The sequence below is a fragment of the Protopterus annectens genome, chromosome 3.part0, assembly GCF_019279795.1.
Source record: "Protopterus annectens isolate FY-2018-M chromosome 3.part0, PAN1.0, whole genome shotgun sequence".
Taxonomy (NCBI): Eukaryota; Metazoa; Chordata; order Ceratodontiformes; family Protopteridae; genus Protopterus; species Protopterus annectens.
Window position 1 is genome coordinate 1,128,480,198 of NC_056731.1, and position 20,519 is coordinate 1,128,500,716.

At 43.8% G+C, this 20,519-nt stretch overlaps 1 protein-coding gene across 1 annotated transcript in view; it reads right to left on the reverse strand.

Moving 5' to 3' along the window:
• The window catches only part of RMC1 (regulator of MON1-CCZ1), a 1,444,591-nt gene that overhangs the window by 1,308,583 nt on the left and 115,489 nt on the right, over positions 1–20,519 (reverse strand). The window contains exon 3 of the mRNA XM_044065362.1: positions 17,309–17,393. Coding sequence (XP_043921297.1) covers positions 17,309–17,393 — 85 coding nt within the window. The remainder of the gene's footprint in view (positions 1–17,308; positions 17,394–20,519) is intronic.

Below are 20,519 nucleotides of genomic sequence, written 5' to 3' on the forward strand. Positions count from 1 at the left end.
AATTCTTCTACAGTACTGTCTACTTTTGTGACTTATTTGAAAGAAGTGGATTCTAGAAATATTCTTTTTTTGCTTACATTTTTTTTTTTAGAGGCAATAACCTGGTCTTCTGCACATAGCTTTAAGAAGCACTACAAACTGCATTTGTTTTCTACAAGCCCAGTGCTGACTTGTTATGATGAATCCCCAGGGGGCTCCCGGAATGAGCCATATTGCCTCCTCCATTATTTTCTAAGCTCTGGTACTCCTCTAATATAGCTTAAAGCTACTGCAACAGTGATCTAATGATGAAAATAGAACAGCTGCATAACTAAACATACCATAACGATAGATGTTTAAAAAGATCACTACTGCAGTAGCCAGTCCCTCCCTCCAACCCACTATTTTGTTATGTCAAGGTTTGGTATACATCCAACTTGTCAGGGCTTCAGTCTCCATCTGAGTCAAGAAAGCGTTGATGTTTTGGAGCACTAGCCAGACAGTTTATCCTGCTTCCCAAGAGGCAGTGGCAAGTATGCATGGAAGGTGCCCTAAAGCTTTAGAAGCTGGACAGTGGGTCCATTCTTGGCAGGATATTCCATACAGCTTAAAGCTACCACAGCAACAATCTATTTGAACACCTAAAATTATGGTAAGTTTACTAAGATAACTGTACTTGGTGTTGCTTTCAGTAAAAGTTGTATGGCAGTGGAGGACTGGGGGTGGGGGAGTAAATGAATAATGACCGACAAAAGAAACGAATATATGACAAAGAAATAGGCAATGTTGTATAAAGTTCTGGTAACGTATGCACTAGGTCAAGGAATGAATACGAAGTTAATGAGGCAAATATACAGACTGAATGTAGGTTAGATAGAAAAATTCATAAATATGTTTTGGAAATATTGACTGCTGAAAATTGTTTATGTACGTGGAAATATATGTACAAACAAAGATTTCTGGTATAATTACAATGTAAAAATTCACCCAGGAAGAAAATTTAAAAGCCAGTGAAATCTTAAGTACTAATGAGAAAAATAACTAATCCATTTTGTATGCTGTTTGGTTAAAGACACAACTATTAACAGGCTTCAGAAAAGGAGATTCTCAGTCTACAAACTGACCAGTGTCTACTGCTGATGGAATGCAACTTGCCATCCTTCACAAGCTATGCTTGTTTGCAAGAAGTTGGAGTCACTGAGCCCAGATAGGTAAATATAACATGTGGCCAAAAAAGTAAGAAATTCATTCCAGGTCATCAAACTTATAAATAAGGGCATGGCAACCAGGTCCAAGGAAGTCATAATGCCACTTTATTTGGCCCTTATCAGGCCCATTGTTGAGTACAATGCTCCCTTTAGCATGTACTTGACCAGATGTATGCAACAGTTAAAATGCCTGCAAAGATTTCTTACCAGGAGAATCTAGGGTATAACCACACTGCCCTGTACAGACTGCCTTAAAGCCCTAGCCCTATTTAAAGCATAACTGATATATGGATTGGAAATTCACCCTGGGTCTGGCTCCCATATCTCTGATAGATAAAAGCAGACAGTAATGCCCAAACTAACATAACCTCTAGAAACTTCCTAACTAACATACCTCATCTTAATAAATCCCCCAAGATACACAAGGACACGACTGGGTTGGGTTGCACGGCTAAGCTTATAAAAGCCATGACGGTCGTTAGCTTAGTGTATACCTATGAGCTTAATAAAGTGGACTATACAGCCAAGATGCAGTGGCTGAGAGCATCACACAGGAAATGGTATCTTATCTGAAAGAATTATAACTTCCAACTTTAGATGGAAACAAGTAAATATGAGAAAACCTAATATAATGAAAAGTTTCCTTGGCAATGAATGTTTCAGCTCGTCTTTCAGGCTGCAGCAGAAAGCTACAATCTGAAGTAGGGACTTCATTTGTCAGCAACCTTTGGGTCTTGGATCAGACTTCGGATCCGAGCCGGCAACTTATTTTACAGCTTATGGATCCGAGCTCCTAGCTCCTCCCCTCACCCATAATCCCCTGCCAACCCTGATTGACCTCAGATCTAGTTTGCCGCTCTTAGAACAGACAGCTGGATTTCAGAGCTCCTGGCGACTTATCAGATAAGTCTTAAAAAAACTTGTCAAAACAAAAAATTTTTTTTGATTTACTTAAACAGTGTGTGTGTTTAGGATCCCTTTTTGTTAATTTTATTAATTTTTAGTGCAATTCCTCCCCTCGCTGGTTCGTAGAGTGTGTGTGTGTGTGTGTGTGTGTGTGTGTGTGTGTGTGTGTGTGTGTGTGTGTGTGTGTGTGTTGCTTGGGTTTTTTGGGGCTTGGTGTGTTTGTGTAGTCACTATTTTTTTCTAATGTCGGAGGCCCTAAAACCCATTTTTTCTAAGTGCACCGAGTGTGGCCATAAACTTTCACCAGCGGATGGCCACACTCAGTGTGTTCGGTGCCTTGGGGTTGAACACCTGTCCTCTGGGTGTTCCATTTGCACAGCGTTCAACCCCAGGGCACTGAAAGAGCGGAGGTCAAAGTTGGTTCTGGCGGGACTTTTGCCCCCGGATCTGGCTTCGGCCTCCAGTACTCCCGTGGCTCCTCCTCAGTCCTTGGTGGTAGCCACTCCTGCCCCCCTTCCCCCGGCCGAGACTCAAACTCCCACTAAGATGCCGGAGGAAAGGGAGGCCAGGAGGGAGAAGCACCACAAGCGGCGGGCCGAGGCCTCCGCTTCGGCCCCCCCCAGCTAAGCGGGCTTCTCCCTCCATGGCTTCCAGGTCCCCTCCTCCTCGGATCCAATCCCCTTGCTTTTCCCTGGGACCCGAGGAGGAGGAGACCCGATCTCCATCGAGGTCATCGAGGCGGCATTCCCGGCCTGCCTCGGTGGCCTCGTTGAGATCTACTTATAGTCTTTCTGATGCAGACCTGGACCGGATGATGAGAAGGTTCATCCAGGCCCAGCTGCAGATGGGAGTGCTCTTGCCTCCCTTCCTTTTGGGGGGGAGCTCAACACCTTTTTTTGCCCAGATAGCTCTTTCTCCAACCCGCTTCCCCGGTTCGGAGCGCCCGGAGCCGGGCAGCGTTGGAGCTGGGGGTGGGTCGGCGCCGACAGTACTGGGTACTTCGGATCTGACCCTGCACTCGAGTCTGTCGGGTCCTTCGTCGGATCAGACCTCTTGGAGCCGTGGGCCAAGCTTCGGATCCGAGGGATTCAGTGTGCCTTCGGCTCCATCCAGGTCGGAGCACACGGGTCCTTCGGATCCGGTGGCCTCGGCACCGGTTCCGATACCTTCATGGGATCAGAGTGGGAGCCAGCTTTTGGATCCCAGGGAGAGCAGCTCCCCCTCGGCCTTCGATGTAGTGGAGAGGGCTCTGTTGAGAGCATCCGGACCCCCGGTCCTTGCATCAGCTCCACCCCTGCACTCCCTCTCTGCTGGGTCAGGCTTCCATCACCCAGCCACAGGGACAGCCTGCTTTGATGTCCCAGGTTGTTCCACTGGAACAGGATATTGCTGGTGAGACCTTCTCGGACAGTCCCTCCGAGGAAGTACCTCACAAGCATAAGTGTAAGAGGAGACATGTGGACTCCCCCGAGTCCTTAACAGAGGACACGGACTTGGATGAAGGGGAAGGCTCCCCAAGGTCACCCCCCGAGGATGTCTCCTTTGGAGACATCATGGAAATGCTCAGGATCAGGGGGGGTTGTCTGCCCCCAAGGCTTCCTCCGACGAGTCTGTGTTCCTGGAGGCATTCGAAGCAGGCCTGTCTACCTCTTGGGTGTCCCCTCCGGCCGACCCCCTGGTGGACCTTATCACCACCAGGGAGTGGAAGGAGCCGGATACTGTGGAGCCAGTCCCCAAATGCCCGGATAGAATTTTGAGTCCCCCTGCAGACCGGTCCCATTTGAGCAAGGGTCCCCCCCGTAGATGCCATGTTGATGGCGGCAGCCACGAAGAGGGAATTAGCTCAGGAGAGCCCCTCGGTCCATCCACCGAGCAAAGAGTCCCGCTCGATGGATCGCCTCAGGAAGCGGGTATTTAGTTCAGCGACCTTCTCAGTAAGGTCCCTGAACTACACGGCACATGTCATCAGGATGCAGCGAGATCTTATCAAAGAATATGCTGTTTCCCCCCAAGAGTCCATGTCGGCGGAGGACAAGCAGTTGTACTCCACTCGTATGGCCACTCTAAGATCTGTTTCAAATACCTCTATGTGGGTTTTGTCCCACGCCACAGAGGGAGCCGCTAGAGCCAGCGGAGCGGGTCTAGTCATGAGACGTCAGGCCTGGCTCCGACATTGTGACTTCGCGGAGCCCTTTAAGGTGTCCTTTGCGAATGCCCCCTTTGATGGTTCTGCCTTGTTTGGCAAGACCGTTCGCGAGACACTTGTCCAGAGCGAAAAGGACATGAGGATGTTGTCTGCCAACGGAGTCCGCTTCTCTGCTCCCCAGAGGTCCTTCTCCAAGAACCAAAAGGGACAGAAGATGTGGTTCCAGAAATCGCAACATTCCCATCCTGCTCCGGACAACCAGTCCTTCCGTGGCAGAGGAGGATGCCGCCCTAGAGGCAGAGGGGCCCCGAGAAATTTTGGGTCCAGAGAAACCTTCTCTGATCAGCCCACGCAGCAGCCCTGAGGGGTTGCCCGACTGCTCCACTCTGGAGGCAGTTGGGGGGCGCTTCTCGAAGCACCTGGCGGCTTGGGAGTCCATTACGTCAGATCGCTGGGTGCTTCGTATCATATCCAGAGGTTACATGAGACCGATTCTCGACCTTTCACTCTTGAACTGGTCAGTAACCAAAGAAAAATTCTGGATGGTCACCCTTCAATCCATTCTCCCCCTCTTGCGGGAGAGTGACTGGATGTGCTCAATAGACCTCAAGGATGTGTACTACCACATTTTAATGGACAGACGATCTAAGGAGGTTTCTCCGCTTCTGGCTGGGAGCCAGTCACTATCAGTTCAGGGTCCTTCCCTTTGGTCTCACCACAGCCCCCAGGGTGTTTACCAAAGTATTAGCAGTGATAGCGGCCCACCTGAGATTCCAGGGAATGCAGGTCTTCCCGTTCCTGGATGACTGGCTCCTGTCCGCCCCAACAAGGCATCTACTCTGCGCAGCCAGAAATCACTTTCTCCGGCTAGCTCCCCATCTAGGCATTACGATCAACATGGACAAATCCTCCTTTGCTCCAACACAAGTGATGGATTTCATAGGGGCCAAACTAGATACGAGAAGTCTGCGAGCATTCCTCACTTCAGAGCGACTTCAAAACCTGAGACTTCATGTGCGGGGCATCCTCCAATCAAAAGCCCTACCGGCGGAATTGGTCCTGACGGCACTAGGCTCCATGGCAGCAGCAATAACTCTTCTTCCATACGCTCGTCTGAATATGACGGTTCTACAGTGGACCCTTTTAGTCCAATGGTCCTTTCAGTTTCTCCCCCTCAGTCACCCTATCTCACTCAGCAGGGCTTGCAGGAGGGCTCTCTTATGGTGGCTCCAGTCCCCGGACCTCCATACGGGACGTGCCTTCTGCACGCTGCCTCCCTTCGCCACGGTGACCACGGACGCCTCTCGCCTCGGGTGGGGGGGGGGGCATTGCTCAGGCAGAATGGTCCAAGGCATGTGGAACGACACAGAGACCTCCTTGCATATCAACATTCTGGAGATGAGGGCGGTGCTGTTGGCATTTCAAGCACTTCAGAACCTTCTCCCCATAGGAACTATTGCGATACAGACGGACAACATGTCAGTTGTCTGGTACATCAACAAACAGGACAACATGTCAGTTGTCTGGTACATCAACAAACAGGGGGGAACCAGGTCCTACCCTCTCTGTCGAGAGGCCATGAGGGTGTGGGAATGGGCGATCTCCACCAACCGCTTCCTTATCGCAATGCACATTCCAGAACGGTCCAACATTCTGGCGGACAAGCTCAGCCGCACTATTCTTTCCCCTTATGAGTGGTCTCTCAATTCCCAGGTAGCGAAGCGGATTTTTGCCGAATGGGGGCAACCCTGCTGCGATCTTTTTGCCACTCCCTCAAACATGAAATGCTCCAGCTTCTTCCCTCTGATTCCCCCATTCGGAGAAACCCCGAGAGACGCTCTAGTGCATGCTTGGCCTCCCGGTCTACTTTATGCCTATCCTCCTCTACCCCGGATGCTCAAACTTATACAGAAAGCCTCTCGGTTGGGGAGCAGAATGATCCTCACTGCCCCATTCTGGCCTCGTCAAACTTGGCTCCCTTACCTGTGGTCTCATCTGGTGAATCTTCCCTGGATTCTGGATCCCATTCCGGATCTAATATCCCATCCCTTAGGTCTGCCGACCCTGAATCTGGACAACCTGAAGCTGACAGCTTGGCTGCTCCAGTTCCACTCTTAATCAGTACTCCCGGCATCTCTTCACCAGTTAAAGCCATCTTGGTGGCAGCACATAAACCTTCCACTAGAAAAGTCTATCGCAGTAAATGGAAGCGTTTTTCCATCTGGGCGGAACAACATAACATAGATCCTTTCATGGCTTCATTGCTGTCCGTCTTGGATTTCCTCACCGGACTTTTTCAATGGGGAGCTAGCTGTTCTATGGTCAAGGTTCAATTGGCAGCCATTTCTCATTACCATGTGGGACACAAGACAGGTCCCTTGATGACTGCGAAATTATGTAAAACCTTCCTCAAGGGTACTTTCCTGCTCAGGCCTCCTGTCAAGGAAGCTGTCCTCCCTTGGGATCTATCATTAGTCCTTCAAGCCTTGACTGCCCCTCCCTTTGGACCAGCTGCCTCGGCCAAACTTAAATACCTTTCCTGGAAAACGACGTTCCTTGTCGCCATCACTTCAGTGAAAAGAGTTTCCGAACTTCAGGCCCTTTGTGCGAAACCTCCCTACTTGATTTTTCATCAGGATAGAGTGTACCTCAGGACCAATCCCTCCTTTCTTCCTAAGGTGGTCTCAGAAACCAATATCAATCAGTCCATTAACCTGCCAGTTTTCTTCCCGAAGTACCAGAATAAAGGAGAATACAAGCTGCATTCCTCAGACGTGCACAGACAACTGCGCTTCTACATCCATAGGACTGCTGGTCACAGACAATCCGATCAGTTGTTCATTTCCTTTGCCAAATTCAATCTGGGTAAAGCTATTTCTAAGGTCACCTTATCACGATGGATTTCACAGTGTATTCTTCTGGCCTATGAAACTTCGGGGAGGCCCGCACCTCAGGGAGTACGGGCACATTCTACTCGCTCCATATCTACTTCTGCTGCCTTTAGATCTAGAGTATCTTTGGATGATATTTGCTCTGCAGCCATTTGGGCCTCATCTCATACCTTTATCAACCATTATAAGCTGGACGTTATCTACTGAGGGAGAGCATCCTTTGGCTCCGCAGTGCTCCGGAACATCCTTCCATGATGGCCGCCCAAGATTCAGGTAGCTGGGGACTCTGTCCCAAAGGTTGCTGACAAATGAAGTCCCTACTTCAGATTAAGAAGTTATGTACTCACCATAATGTTCCATCTGAGTAGGTGACTTCATTTGTCTGCAACCATCCCCTCCCTCCTTCCCCCTGGCCTTCAGAAGTCTATTCTTGAATGTCCTTTCTTGGTCCCTTTTGGGACACTTTTGGTCTGAGATTTGGTATAAGGGCAAACTTGATCTGAGGTCAATCAGGGTTGGCAGGGGATTATGGGTGAGGGGAGGAGCTAAGAGCTCAGATCCATAAGCTGTAAAATAAGTTGCCGGCTCGGATCCGAAGTCGGATCCAAGACCCAAAGGTTGCAGACAAATGAAGTCACCTACTCAGATGGAACGTTATGGTGAGTACATAACTTCTTATTTTTTGTCTCTTATGTTTCCATGGAGACAAGCTGATAATAGGGCAATAAAACCCAAAAACATGTTTTTTTTTTTCCACAAGGCTAAAAGTTAATGTTTTCACATCTGGGGCAGAGAATAAATATATACTAAAAAAAACACAGACACCAATCAGTGGAAGGAGAAGCACATGTGTTCTGGGTCTCTGCTTCTTTTTTTTTTTTTTTTTTTTTTGCTTTTTGTTTCAAGGTTTTTATTAATAGAAAATGTCTTGTAAAATGTGGCAGCTTGAAGCGTTGATTAAAAAAAATCATATACTTGAGGATTTGGCTCAAGAAATGCTGGAAGAAAATACTCAGAAGATAAGAGGATGAAAAGTGTTATTTACAGACATCAGCAATAAAATAGATTAAGATGCTTCTGGTCCCAGTGGTTCTTTATGTAGGTTAAGCTTATATGAATGAAAAGGAGACATGGGAGATCAGATATAGAAGAAAATGAAAAAGGAAATGAAGGAGCTTCTTAAGGACAACAAAAGAGAAAAAGTGTGCACTGGGAAAAACTAATCTTGTCAACAGAACAGAGTAGTTTGGGACTTCCAGATTTAGAAGCTTACTATAAAGCCATGCAATTGTAATTAATATATTAATTCATGACACATAATATATGCCCACTGGGAAGTATATAATAGGCAATGTCTAACAAGGTAACAAAAGGATTACACATGGGCATTTGGGCAAATCTAGGAAAGGAATACAATAGCATTATGTACGGCCTTACCTACATACAATTAAGATTACCTATGCATTAAACAAGGTTAGACCTTGGAAATAAATAGCAGTACACCAGTATATTAACCTGGATATAGTAATAAAGTCACTGAAAAAATATAAATATCAAGAAAGAAGACACTTTATGACCAGATGATATAATAAAATAAAATGAAACTAGACAAAATTTTGGGTGATTGAATGCTGATCGACTTCCGTACATAGGTCTAACAGAGTTCAAAAAGGATACGCAGAGGTTGTATGATAAATTTGTTAAACCACAGACAATAGATTTTATAACTGAGACCAAAACAGCAATGACAGACCAGAAAAAGTAAAAAGATTATATAAGCCAACATTAGGATTTGAGAAGACAGAGTATGAAGGTTAAAAATAACAAAGAGTGCATAATAAAACATATTAAGATGATCAGTGGATGGAAATTTCTTAATTCTAGGTATGCAACTAAATAAAGGAAATACAGAATGCTTGCATAGCAATGAATGCAGAAATATTTCTACACCCTTATAAGACTTGAAAAAACATTCCTGAACACAAGTGGCACATGTTGGTGACATGGTAGTTCAGGAAGAGGTTCTTGGGAGCATATACTGATGGAGTGTACAGAGTTGCTTCAATACAAAAATGAACTGAATAACCTCCAAAGTTTTATACTTGGAAGAGAATTAAAGCACAGCAGAGAGATGTTTTTGTTGGGTTGGTGTAATGAGCTACTTACATTTAATATTGATAAATCGCCAAGAAAGCTATACATAGCAAATGGAAAGCCAAAGGCAAACCATCAGTTAAACAGCTGAAAAAGATGATTACAGATATTAAACACTGAATTATTAGTGCTCAAGAATAGAACTCCTCACTAAAAATAGGATGAATGTGAATCTGTAATGGAAATTGAGTCTGCAAAGGAGGCTGACATGGAATGAAGAACATATGATGAATATCTGCCTAATAAAATATACTTTAGTAAAAAGTGTGAAGTCATTGATTCAATTCAGCTCTGTAATATAATGAAAAGAAAATAATATGTTCATTAGCCAAGAATTAAAACAAAAAATAACACACAAGTTAAGAACCAATGTTAAATCAAACTTGAGATTAAGACTACATAGAATAGCTGTTTGTGATACATGGATATACATGCTTAATGACTGATCCATATAGTAATTATACAATATTTATAAGCCCTACTAATTATCCCTTTTTTAACAGCACCTTCTGTTCTAGATTCAACTAGGATTCCCCTAGACCTTTTCTCTTTGCCTGTACTCTGATATCAATCCACAGCAGGGAAGATGGTCTCTAGCCTGCAGTCCAAAATATTGTCAACCTCTTCCCACTCTACTACTTTCCCACTCTAGTTATTTGCTCCCAATACCTTGGTTACTTTGCCTGTTTTTCTCCAGTAAATTCCAGCCCCTTCTTGTCTATTCTCTGTACCCCTAATTGTAGTCATCCTTATTGGTAGAATCTCCTTTCTCCATTCTCATGTCGGCTTAGTTCTTAGAATACTTTCTGCTACTGTACGAGTATACCATTCTGTGTGTCTGTTATTCTCTGTAAGGATCTGCATCCAAAATCCAACTCTCACCTTATTTCTTGAGTACCCCCCCCCCTTTGCTTCATTGTCTCTTTCCACTCTGAACTACAGCTTATGTTAAAGTATATGAGCCTTATATGTAGCTCTAAAATATCTTTTCAAATCAGGTAATCCCTAAATCACTTCATTATATAGGAAGGATCGACTTATCCCACTTGATTCTTGCCCTCTCTCTCTCCCAGATAAAATCCTGCAACTCTTTTATTACTGTCCACAACTTCTCCTCTGGTTGATAAACATATGCCTGACCTCTATATAGTACTAAAGGGACTAAACATTTTCGCTGCTTGTATCATGCAATCCATATCCACGAACAGGAGTTTGCAGTTTTTCATTTTTTTTTTTTTATCATCTTCGTTTAGTGGTTTTCTATATATCCTTAGCTCCCATAATAGAATCCTTTTAACCTATACTCCTAAACACTTCATTTTATTGTGTCCCCATAAATATGGGTATTGCTGAACCAATTCATATGTAGATACATAGTTTGTAGCTACAGCCTTTGTTTTGTCTTCATTAATTTTAAATCTCAAAAAAACAACACTGAGATGTCCTTTTCTGGTTTTATCAGGTACAACATAATATTGTCTGCAAATAAGGCCAAACTTTCTTGATTGCCATAACAATTATTTCCCTGAATTTCTCAGAGTCCCTTATTTTCTTTACCAGTGGCACTAAATATAACGCAAATAACAAAGAGGAAAAGAGGACACCCTTCCTGGATTCCTCTGTTCGGACACAACTTAACAAGAATCCTCACACAAATGCAATTGCTTCCATTGCCCTACACAAAATCCCAGCTTACTCTGCAGAATGCTTTCTGCTGAATCAACTAGGCCTGAAAATGGATGGCACTGGAGCATTGAGCTTATACCTGGCTGTCGCACGCACTGGGAGTCGAGGGGGCTATTTCGCAATGAGTAGGAGGGCCGCTGTGATGGCACTGAAGCCCAAGGCAAGGGCCAGGTGGAGCCGCTGCAGGTGCAGATCTTGGTGGTAGTAGCAAATATTCAAATGAGAGGCCGAAGTGGAGAAGGGTTCCATGTGAACAGCAGCTGAACATGTGTCAGTCAGTCCTGAGAGATAGGCGAGCTCCGTTCCGAAGAGAAGGGTGATGGCCTCCATCGCCCTCAGCAGATGGAAAGGGAGTCGGGATCACATCCCCGAATCTGGAGTGGCAGAGATGGGCACCTCACGGCATTCAGTGCAGTGACACAAATGATCCCAGAGAAGCCAGCAGGGGCTCTGGGAGAGTTCTTTCTTCTTTGTAAAAGCAGGGTGCCCTAGAAAGGGTTCGCCCAGAGAGAAAGGCCCACACTCTGGAAAGCGTCACGGTTCCAGTGGTGTCAAGTAAGCTCACGCCAGTCCTTAAAAATCTGGGGGATGGGAAATACCCATACCCGCAGCAGGTCTCAAAGGTGAACAGCATGTTAGAACAATGTAGGTAAGGGAAGTCGTCAAGCCAGATCCGTAACTTTGGGATAAGGATCGTCTCTAAGGGCTTGGTCAGTTGGTCTCTGCATGAAGCAGGGCTAGGCGCACACTGTGGCAGGATGAGACATCACCCCCTCACCATGCCTCCCCTCCGGGCATGCACTGGGCCCTTCCTGTGGATAGTCCTAGATGTGGTGGGCACCGATCCCAACTAGTGCCCTGCAACATCTGGCTGTTTAATTAAAACAAAGCATTGCGAAGGTCAGACGTAGGTGTTGACATGATGTGCTTTCTGCCCAGTGCTCTGAATGTCAAAGCTAAGAAATTCAATGAAGCACGGGTAAATGGCAGGAATAACCATGACTCTAAGGTAGCTAAATGTCTCCTCATCTAATTAGTGATGTAAATGAATGGATCCATGAGATTCCTACTGTCCCTACCTGCTATCTAACGAAATCACAGCTGAGGGAATGGGCTTGGCAGAATCAGTGGGGTAAGAAGACCCCGTTGAACTTGATGTCTGGCACTTTGAAGAGACACGAGAGGTGTGGAGTAAGTGGGAGGCCTCAGCCAACAGTGAAATATCACTACTTTTATTTTTTTCACTTAGCCGGTAAGAAAGGGTGGCGAGCCCCACCGAGGCTCTCACTTCTGGCTCCAAGCGCCTGGATGTTCAGCACTGACCCACTCCGGGGAAAGTGTCAGGTGGGGAATTTTGACTGGGACACTACATCTGTCAAAGAGTACTGCAGATGTCCTAAGGCAAGCTCAAGGAGGACAGAAACTTCCCATGGAGCAGAAGGGCAAAAGCTCACTTGATTTTCAGTGTGAATACAGACCGTGAAAGCGGGGCCTCATGATCCTTCTGGCTTTTTGGGTTTTAAGCAGGTGTCAGAAAAGTTACCACAGGGATAACTGGCTTGTGGAGGCCAAGCATTTATAGTGACATCGCTTTTTGATCCTTTGATGTCAGCTCTTCCTATCATTGTGAAGAAGAATTCAGCAAGCATTGGATTGTTCACTCACTAATAGGGATGTGAGCTGGGTTTAGACCATCATGAGACAGGCTAGTTTTACCCTACTGATGATGTGATGTTGTGACAGTAATCCTGCTCAGTACGAGAGGAACCGCAGGCTCAGACATATGGTGGTGTATGTGCTTGGCTGAGGAGTCAATGGTACTAAGCTACCATCTGTGGGATTAGGACTGAACACCTCCAAGTCAGAATCCTGCCTAAACGTAATGATACCGCAGCGCTACAAATCTCTGGTTGGCCAGTGATAGCCATCCACAAGGTCATCGAGGAGGACCGCTAGTCACTGGGTCAGACTGTGGACGGAAGGGGGCCGCCTCTCTCCAGCAGTGCAGTCCTGGTGCTAAATCATTCATAGACCTGATACATCAAGACCCACCAACAGCAGTGGTATTTTCCTACATTCTGTTTCCCTCTGGATCATCATTGCTCTATTAATGTTGTCAAATGTTTTGTCTCCCCTCCACAAAAATACACTGGTACTTATCAATTTTGGCAATGGCATTGCCATCCTTTTAGCTAATAAAGACAAAAGCACTTTATAATCATGGTTTAAAACTGAAATAGGTCTATATGAAGATGTCAGTGCTTCCTATCATTTTAAAACACACAGAATCTTCTATATCTTTATCACTTTCTTCCATCCTACCTTCCAAGCTTCCACAGCAGCACCATCAATTCCTGGATACTTTTCCTGAAATATTTCTAATAACTCTACAGGATCTCTGGTTGTTTTTCTTGTTACAGGCTCCTTAAGTTTGACAACAACCCTATTTTTTGTTGCCTAAGCTGTGCTACGTGTTTTTCTGCTCTGGAGTCAAACAATAGTTGCTTATCAGCAATTTTTCTAAACTCATTCATATTATCCAGATACTCCCTTATTTTCTCTTTAGCACTTTGCACCTACACCTCTTCTTGTTCTGTGAGATTCCCCTTCTTCTGCAATACTTAACCTTACTCAGCCCCTTTAAATAATTCATGTTACTTCTTAACCATCTCTCATTTTCTTTTATTTCTACCTTAATTTTAAACTCCACTTTCAGCGTATCCCACTCACTAGCTAAAACTCCTGAAGAAATTTCACCTTCCCTAGTAACTCTCAAACAATTTCCACTACCCATTCCTTAAATTCCTCTCTCTATAACAGGTAGGTGGGGAAGTGCCAGTGTCTCATTTTAACTTTATTACCATGCACTTTTATTTTAGTTATTGGGTAGATGTGTTAAAGCTTTCAATTAAATGCACATATTCATTGGGTAGATGTGTTAAAGCTTTCAATTAAATGCACATATTCCTGTGAAATACAATTTCTGTCTAGTCTAACCCAGTTATTGTACCTTGGAGAAAAATATGTAAATTCTCTCAGAGTTCCTACAACTGAGTGCACTTCTTCCATACCACTTATTTTCAGAAATTTCTTCAGAAATCTACCTTTTTTGTTATGCTATATTTTCCCATCTATGTTTCCCAGAAATATCCTCACTGTTGCAAATCAAGTTTCAGTCCCCACCTATAAGTAATATTCACAGCTGAAATCAGATTTCTCCCAAATTTTCCTTAGGCTCCATAAAAGAAGTTCAAGTGGCATAAAAGCAGCCCCTACGTACCACAAAGCTACCATTAATATCTTTTCCCCCTCTTCTATCACTATTGGAACTCTTCTAGCAATTAGTAAAAGTACTCTGGATTTCCTTTGCCCCAGATATTCTGCAGAGTAGCCATCCTGAAATCCTTAATCAAATTCATGTGCTCACTTTTTTCCAAATGTTTCTCCTGTAATACTGCCATTTGCACTTTGCTTATCTTTATATAATGCAATATTCTTAACTTTTTGTGTTTAACTGTGAGGCCATTCATGCTCCACAATATGACCAGAAATTATATTATTTACACCCATTACATAGGACATGTTTTTAAATGTCTATATCCAGCTTTTGTCTTATATGCCCCCACTAATGTTTGGCAGATTGATGCTTTACACAGTTGTTTCTTATATGCCCCCACTAATGTTTGGCAGATTGATGCTTTACACAGCTGTTTCTTGTCATCTTGGTTTAAATGCATGTGACATTTTACGACACCTTACACACGCACATACGCACACACAGTCTAGAACACTCTCAGAACCTATTAACTTTATATATATATATATATTCTATATATTATACACACAGACACACACACACACACACACACACAAATGTTGCTTTTGTCCAGCCTTTCTTCTCTTTTTACAGTGTAATGCCTACATTTCTTAAAACTAAAAGACAAAAGTACCTGTTTACTTCAATATATTTATCACATACAGCAATCTCTGAAAATGATTTTCTACACAACATGCAATTTATATCAAAATGCATTATATAAAACACTGTTCAGAACAAAAATTGTTTTAATTAGTTATTTCTCCCCCTTTCTTCTTTTTGCCTTTTAGTGTCCTTACAAACATTAAATGCATGAAGTGGGGCATACGCTTGTCAGTTCCCCAACAAAGTCAGCAAAAATCCAGTCTTTCTAAGCAACTTTTTTTTTGCAAAGCCATAATGCACAGATGTGATTGATGTTTTACAGTTTCACATTTATTCACTAATTTCCGTGTTTCTGGCTGGCCTTCTTCTTGCTCATCTCCATCTCAAACCCCAAGTTCAAGTGTAATGTACTCCTGATTCTTCTAGACAATGTCTGTGATGTTTCTGACTCTCAAATAATTTTCCTGTGAAACAGTGGAAATAGTTTCACTAGCAAAGCCTCTCTATGAGCCTTACCATCGAATGGGAAGCAGAGCCCTCTTCTGTTTGATGGCTCGGCCCTTGTTGGGCAAACTTTTGTATTTCCCACTTAGCCTGTTCTGTATCAGAAAATCCAGTAAAAATATTCTGAAGACAGTTGGATACAGCAGCTTGAATCTCGGATGCCTCTCGACATTCCCAGATTGCTGGGATAAATGTAGTTCTCTTCTGTCTGATGTACAGTGAATAATCATTTTCCAGAAATACTGTACTGTCCCCAATTTTTAATACTTTGGCTTTCTGACACAGTTTTGTCAGAATCAACTCTTTCTGCTGGTATGATTGCATCTTTACTAATACAGATTTTGGCTGCTTTCTCATGGCCAGATTTGGAGCATACACATGATGTGCCCTTTCAATTAACAAATCCTGTTGTGGAATACCAGTCCAGTTACTTTTTTGTGCTTCAATAAAATTAATACACTCTCTTCCTTCCAGTTTCTCTGGTACATTAGAAAATCTCAGGTTTTCTGTGCATGTTCTGTCCTCTAACTCCTCCAATGTTTCATTTATTTTCATCAGGTCTAATCACATTTTACTTATTTTTCGTCTAAATTACTGAAAGACATCACTTGTAACAAATCTGTAGCTTGAACTGCTTTTTGCTGAACAGTTGCAGGATTCTCACCAGTCAAGGTTTTCTCTTCACCTCTTCTAGTTTATTTTCCTTCAGGCTCTACAAGTTTCTTCTTTTCTGGCATCCAGGCAGCATATTCACTAGCAAGCAAATGAATTTTATTAAAACAGGCAGAATTACTAGCCCTTATCAATCAGTTTCCTTTTTCATACTGGGACAGCTGAAATTAAACGGTTAGTGTGCAGCCATCTTGTAAGTCTTCTAAGAGTCTTTACTTTTGATAAGCTTATCCATCTACAATAGCAAACATCTCTAGGTTACAATTCCCTCTTACTGGACTACAGCCCTCTCTTTTAACCTCATAATAGCAGTGTTTTCCAACCATTGTCTACTGTTGTGTGCTTTACCTTAATGTCAATTTCACTGTGTGCAAATACTCATTCACTACTATATTACATAGAAAATAGTATTTTCACACAAATATTATTCTTATAAAAGTACAAAGGCACTTTTATCACTACTTAACATCTACTACATATGTATAGACACATTTATATATCTATATATCAGAATTTTAGCTAGGACTGGACAAAAGGGGCAGCTGCTCTGGGTGCAAGGTGTCAGATTGAGCAATTGGTAGCTGCAACTGGTGTGTGACAGTGCAGCACCAGCAATAAAAAAAATATTTGCTATCAGGAGCTGAAGTGATGAAGCTTAGTGTGTGGGATTTCAACTGCAGCAAGCCAGTTGTTACATTTGAAGTGGAATGACAGTAGAACAGTTGTTTATTTTTTTTTGTTTTTGGACCTCAATTTAAGAGAAGAATGAGGCGCCAGCTCTGGGAACTGCAGCAGGCACCAGATAACTTAGCTACAGTTCTGACATGCATATCAGATAAATCCACACACAGACATACATATGCGCATACATAAATCCAAGCAGAAACAAACTCTCATATGAATATCATCTCTTGTGATTCTGCTACTCAGCTCTGCATTTTGTGGAAGGAAGCAAAGGCGACCAAGCAGGATAGGGATACCCAGTACAAAAACACATTAAATAATTTCTTTGTAGGTACTTCAAATTAGAATATGCATACTCCTGAGAAAAACAAAAGTTTTAAAATTAATGTGAATAGCTTTCATAAACGGATCTTATGGTATACATTCTATAAATACATGACAATATGGTAATGAAACAAAAGCTGTATAAGAAAGCCTAAACACAGAGGGCTAAAAGATGAAAATCTACAAAACAGGAAGGAAATTAAAGAATGAAGTTATGATGATAATTTCTTACCACAGATTTTAAGGTTCTCTGCACTGCCAGTATTTTATTTCCTAAAGAAAATTTGATGCATATCACTTCACCTTTGTCTTCCATTCTGAAAAGAGAAAGCATATTGAAGCCACTTTTTTAATCCAACACTCTTTTATACATGAATACTAGTACTGTTTCAAATATGGAATAATCAGGCTACAGCCAAAATTCTGAAGCATCATAAGACAGTACCTGAATCAGCATAAAAGAAGTGCACAGCAACAGGTAACAACAGAACCCTGCAATGCCACCAGGAACATAATCACTCTAAACCACATTTTCCATTTTCAAAGCAATGATCTAGAACTTTTAGTTATGTACTCACCATAACTTCAGATGTTTGGGATCCATCTCGCCTACATTCTGACTGATGGGTTCGGAGCCGATCCCTCGGCTCCAACTCGGCACGCTTATGCTATAGAGCGAGGCCTCTAATTGGCTGAGCTATCTTTATCCCAGGATGCACCACCACTAATCCCCCAGATCTTGTTTGTCCGCATTCATGCACACATACACAACTTGTTTTTTATAACATTGTTAGATGTTTCAAGATGAAACAACAGGATTCGGACCTTCTGATATCCTCTGATCTCCAAGGAAGGGGGAAGGAGGGTGGGTTATTAGGAATGTAGGCGAGATGGATCCCAAACATCTGAAGTTATGGTGAGTACATAACTAAAAGATGTTATGTGATCCTATCTCGCCTACATTCTGACTGATGGGACAGCGTCCCTAGCACCTGGCTCATTGGAAAACACTCCTGAGCACTATGGAACCAAATGAAGCTTCTCCTAGATGCCACATCTAATTTGTAGTGGGAAATGAAGGTGTGGGAAGACCATGTAGCCGCAGCACAAATGTCACCAATAGCAAGCTTAGAATGAAATGCTACCGAAGTAGCCATAGCCCTTGTAGAATGAGCCTTGACAGAGGTGGTAAGCTCTTTGTTAGAATAAATATAAGCTTGAGTAATACAGTCCCTGATCCATTTGGCAATAGTGACCTTTGTGACAGCGTTGCCCAATTTGTTTTCTGCAAAGGATACAAACAACTGATCTGTTTTCCTTGTTTGTTTGGTCCTATCTAAATAAAAACATAACTGTCTGTGGACATCTAGTGTGTGGAATATGAACTCCGCTTTGTTAGAGTATTTCGGGAAAAAAACTGGAAGCTCTAACGATTGTTGTAAGCATAAAGTAGAACAAACTTTAGGAACAAAAGAAGGATTTGGTCTGAGGGATACTCTGTCTGTATGAAAAACCAAGTACGGGGGTTTCACTGACAAAGCTTGAAGCTCTGAAACCCTTCTGGCTGAAGTAATCACCACTAGAAAGGCTGTCTTCCATGATAGAAACTTTAGATCACAGGTAGCTGCCGGTTCAAAGGGGAAAGAAGTCAAGGCACGCAACACTATATCGAGATCCCATGGAGGTGCAGGATGAGAAAATCAGAGGTCTTAATAAAGCAGCTCCTTTCAAGAAGGTCTTACACAATCTGTTGCTCATTAAAGGTGGGTCTATGGATTCATGAAAATTAGAAATTGCTGCCAATTGTACTTTGATGGTAGAAACTGAAGAGCCTTGATTGAAAAGAGAGGTCAGAAATTTTAGTACTTCTGCCACGGAAGTAGAAATGGGGTCCAGGCCCCGGAGTTGAGCCCAAATAGCAAACCTTTTCCATTTGCTAGAATACAGTTTCTTTGTAGCAGACTTGTGGGCTGAAGATAATATGTGCACAACATCTGGATCCAGTGTATGACTCCTGACTATCGTCGGAAGAGGAGGAGCCAGGTCGTCAATTTTAAGGTGTGTAGGGACTGGTGGAATAGTCCCGACTGATGAATCAGTAGGTCTGGGACCTGGTCCAGGAACCATGGACCTTCAGAGCATGTTTCGAAGATAGGGGAACCACACTTGGCGAGGCCAGTAAGGAGCAATTAAGATCATCTTGCTCCTAAGAGAGATGCCTTTTGAATCACCCTGGGGAGGAGAGGAACTGGAGGAAGGCATAAAGCAGGCCGGTGGGCCAAGGATGGACTAATCGTCCATGGGGCTCTTCCCGGAGCTGGGGTTAGGGAGAAAATTCTTTGCACTTAGCATTCAGAGGAGTCGAAGAGGTCGCAACACGGAACTCCCCATTCGCTGAAAATCTGCCTTGCAACTGTCATATTCAGAGACCATTCGTGAGGAGAGAGGATGGTTCTGCTCAATCTGTCGGCTATGACATTGGACTTGCCGGTATGTGAGTAGCCACTAGGAAGCGTTTGGTCGAGACTGCCCATTCCCAAACTCTCATGGCTTCTCTGCAAAGAGGATAGGATCTGGTCCCTCCCTGTTTGTTCAGGTACCAGACAACTGACATGTTGTCTGAGTGAACAGCAATTACGCCTTGAGGAGATAATCGTGAAGGGCTTGAAGGGACAGGAGTACTGCCCTCATTTCTAGGATGTTGATATGAAGAGGAGTCTCTTCCGGGTGCCATTTTCCTTGGACTGACCTGCCCAGGGAATGCCCCAATCTGGGAGGCGTCCGTGGTCAAAGTGGCCGCTGGAGGAGGAAGAACAAAGGGTCGTCCCTGATCCAAATTGGAGGGCACTAGCCACCAGCAAAGGTCCCGTTTGCAAGATTCCGTGATCCATATGAGGTGATTGAGAGGGAGTTCCTGAAAGGACCACTGAGTTGAAAGAAGCCACTGGAGGATTCTCATGTGCAACCTTGCCAAGGGAACTAGAAGAACCGTGGCAGACATGGATCCCAACAGCTGCAGGACCATTCTGGCTGGGGCTTTGGACCTGGGGAGTAAGGCTCGAACTTGATTCTGAATGGTTTGAATTCTGTCTGTAGGTAGATAGACCCACATCTGGTTTGAGTCTATCTCTACCCCTATGAATCTTATTCTTTGAGATGGCCACAACACAGACTTTGGCCAATTGAAGGTGATTCCAAGGGAATTGCCCAGTGATATAGTGGCTTGTAGGCTCATGAGAAGTAGATGCTTGGAGGTGGCAGTTAGGAGCCAGTCGTCTAGGTACGGAAACACCTGGAATCCTAGACTTCTCAGGTGAGCAGTCACTACTGCCAAGCATTTGGTGAACACCCTGGGGGCTGTGGTGAGACCAAAGGGCTGTGCACGGAACTGAAAATGACTGCCTCCTAGGCTGAAGCGCAGATGTCTCCTGGACGTTTGATGT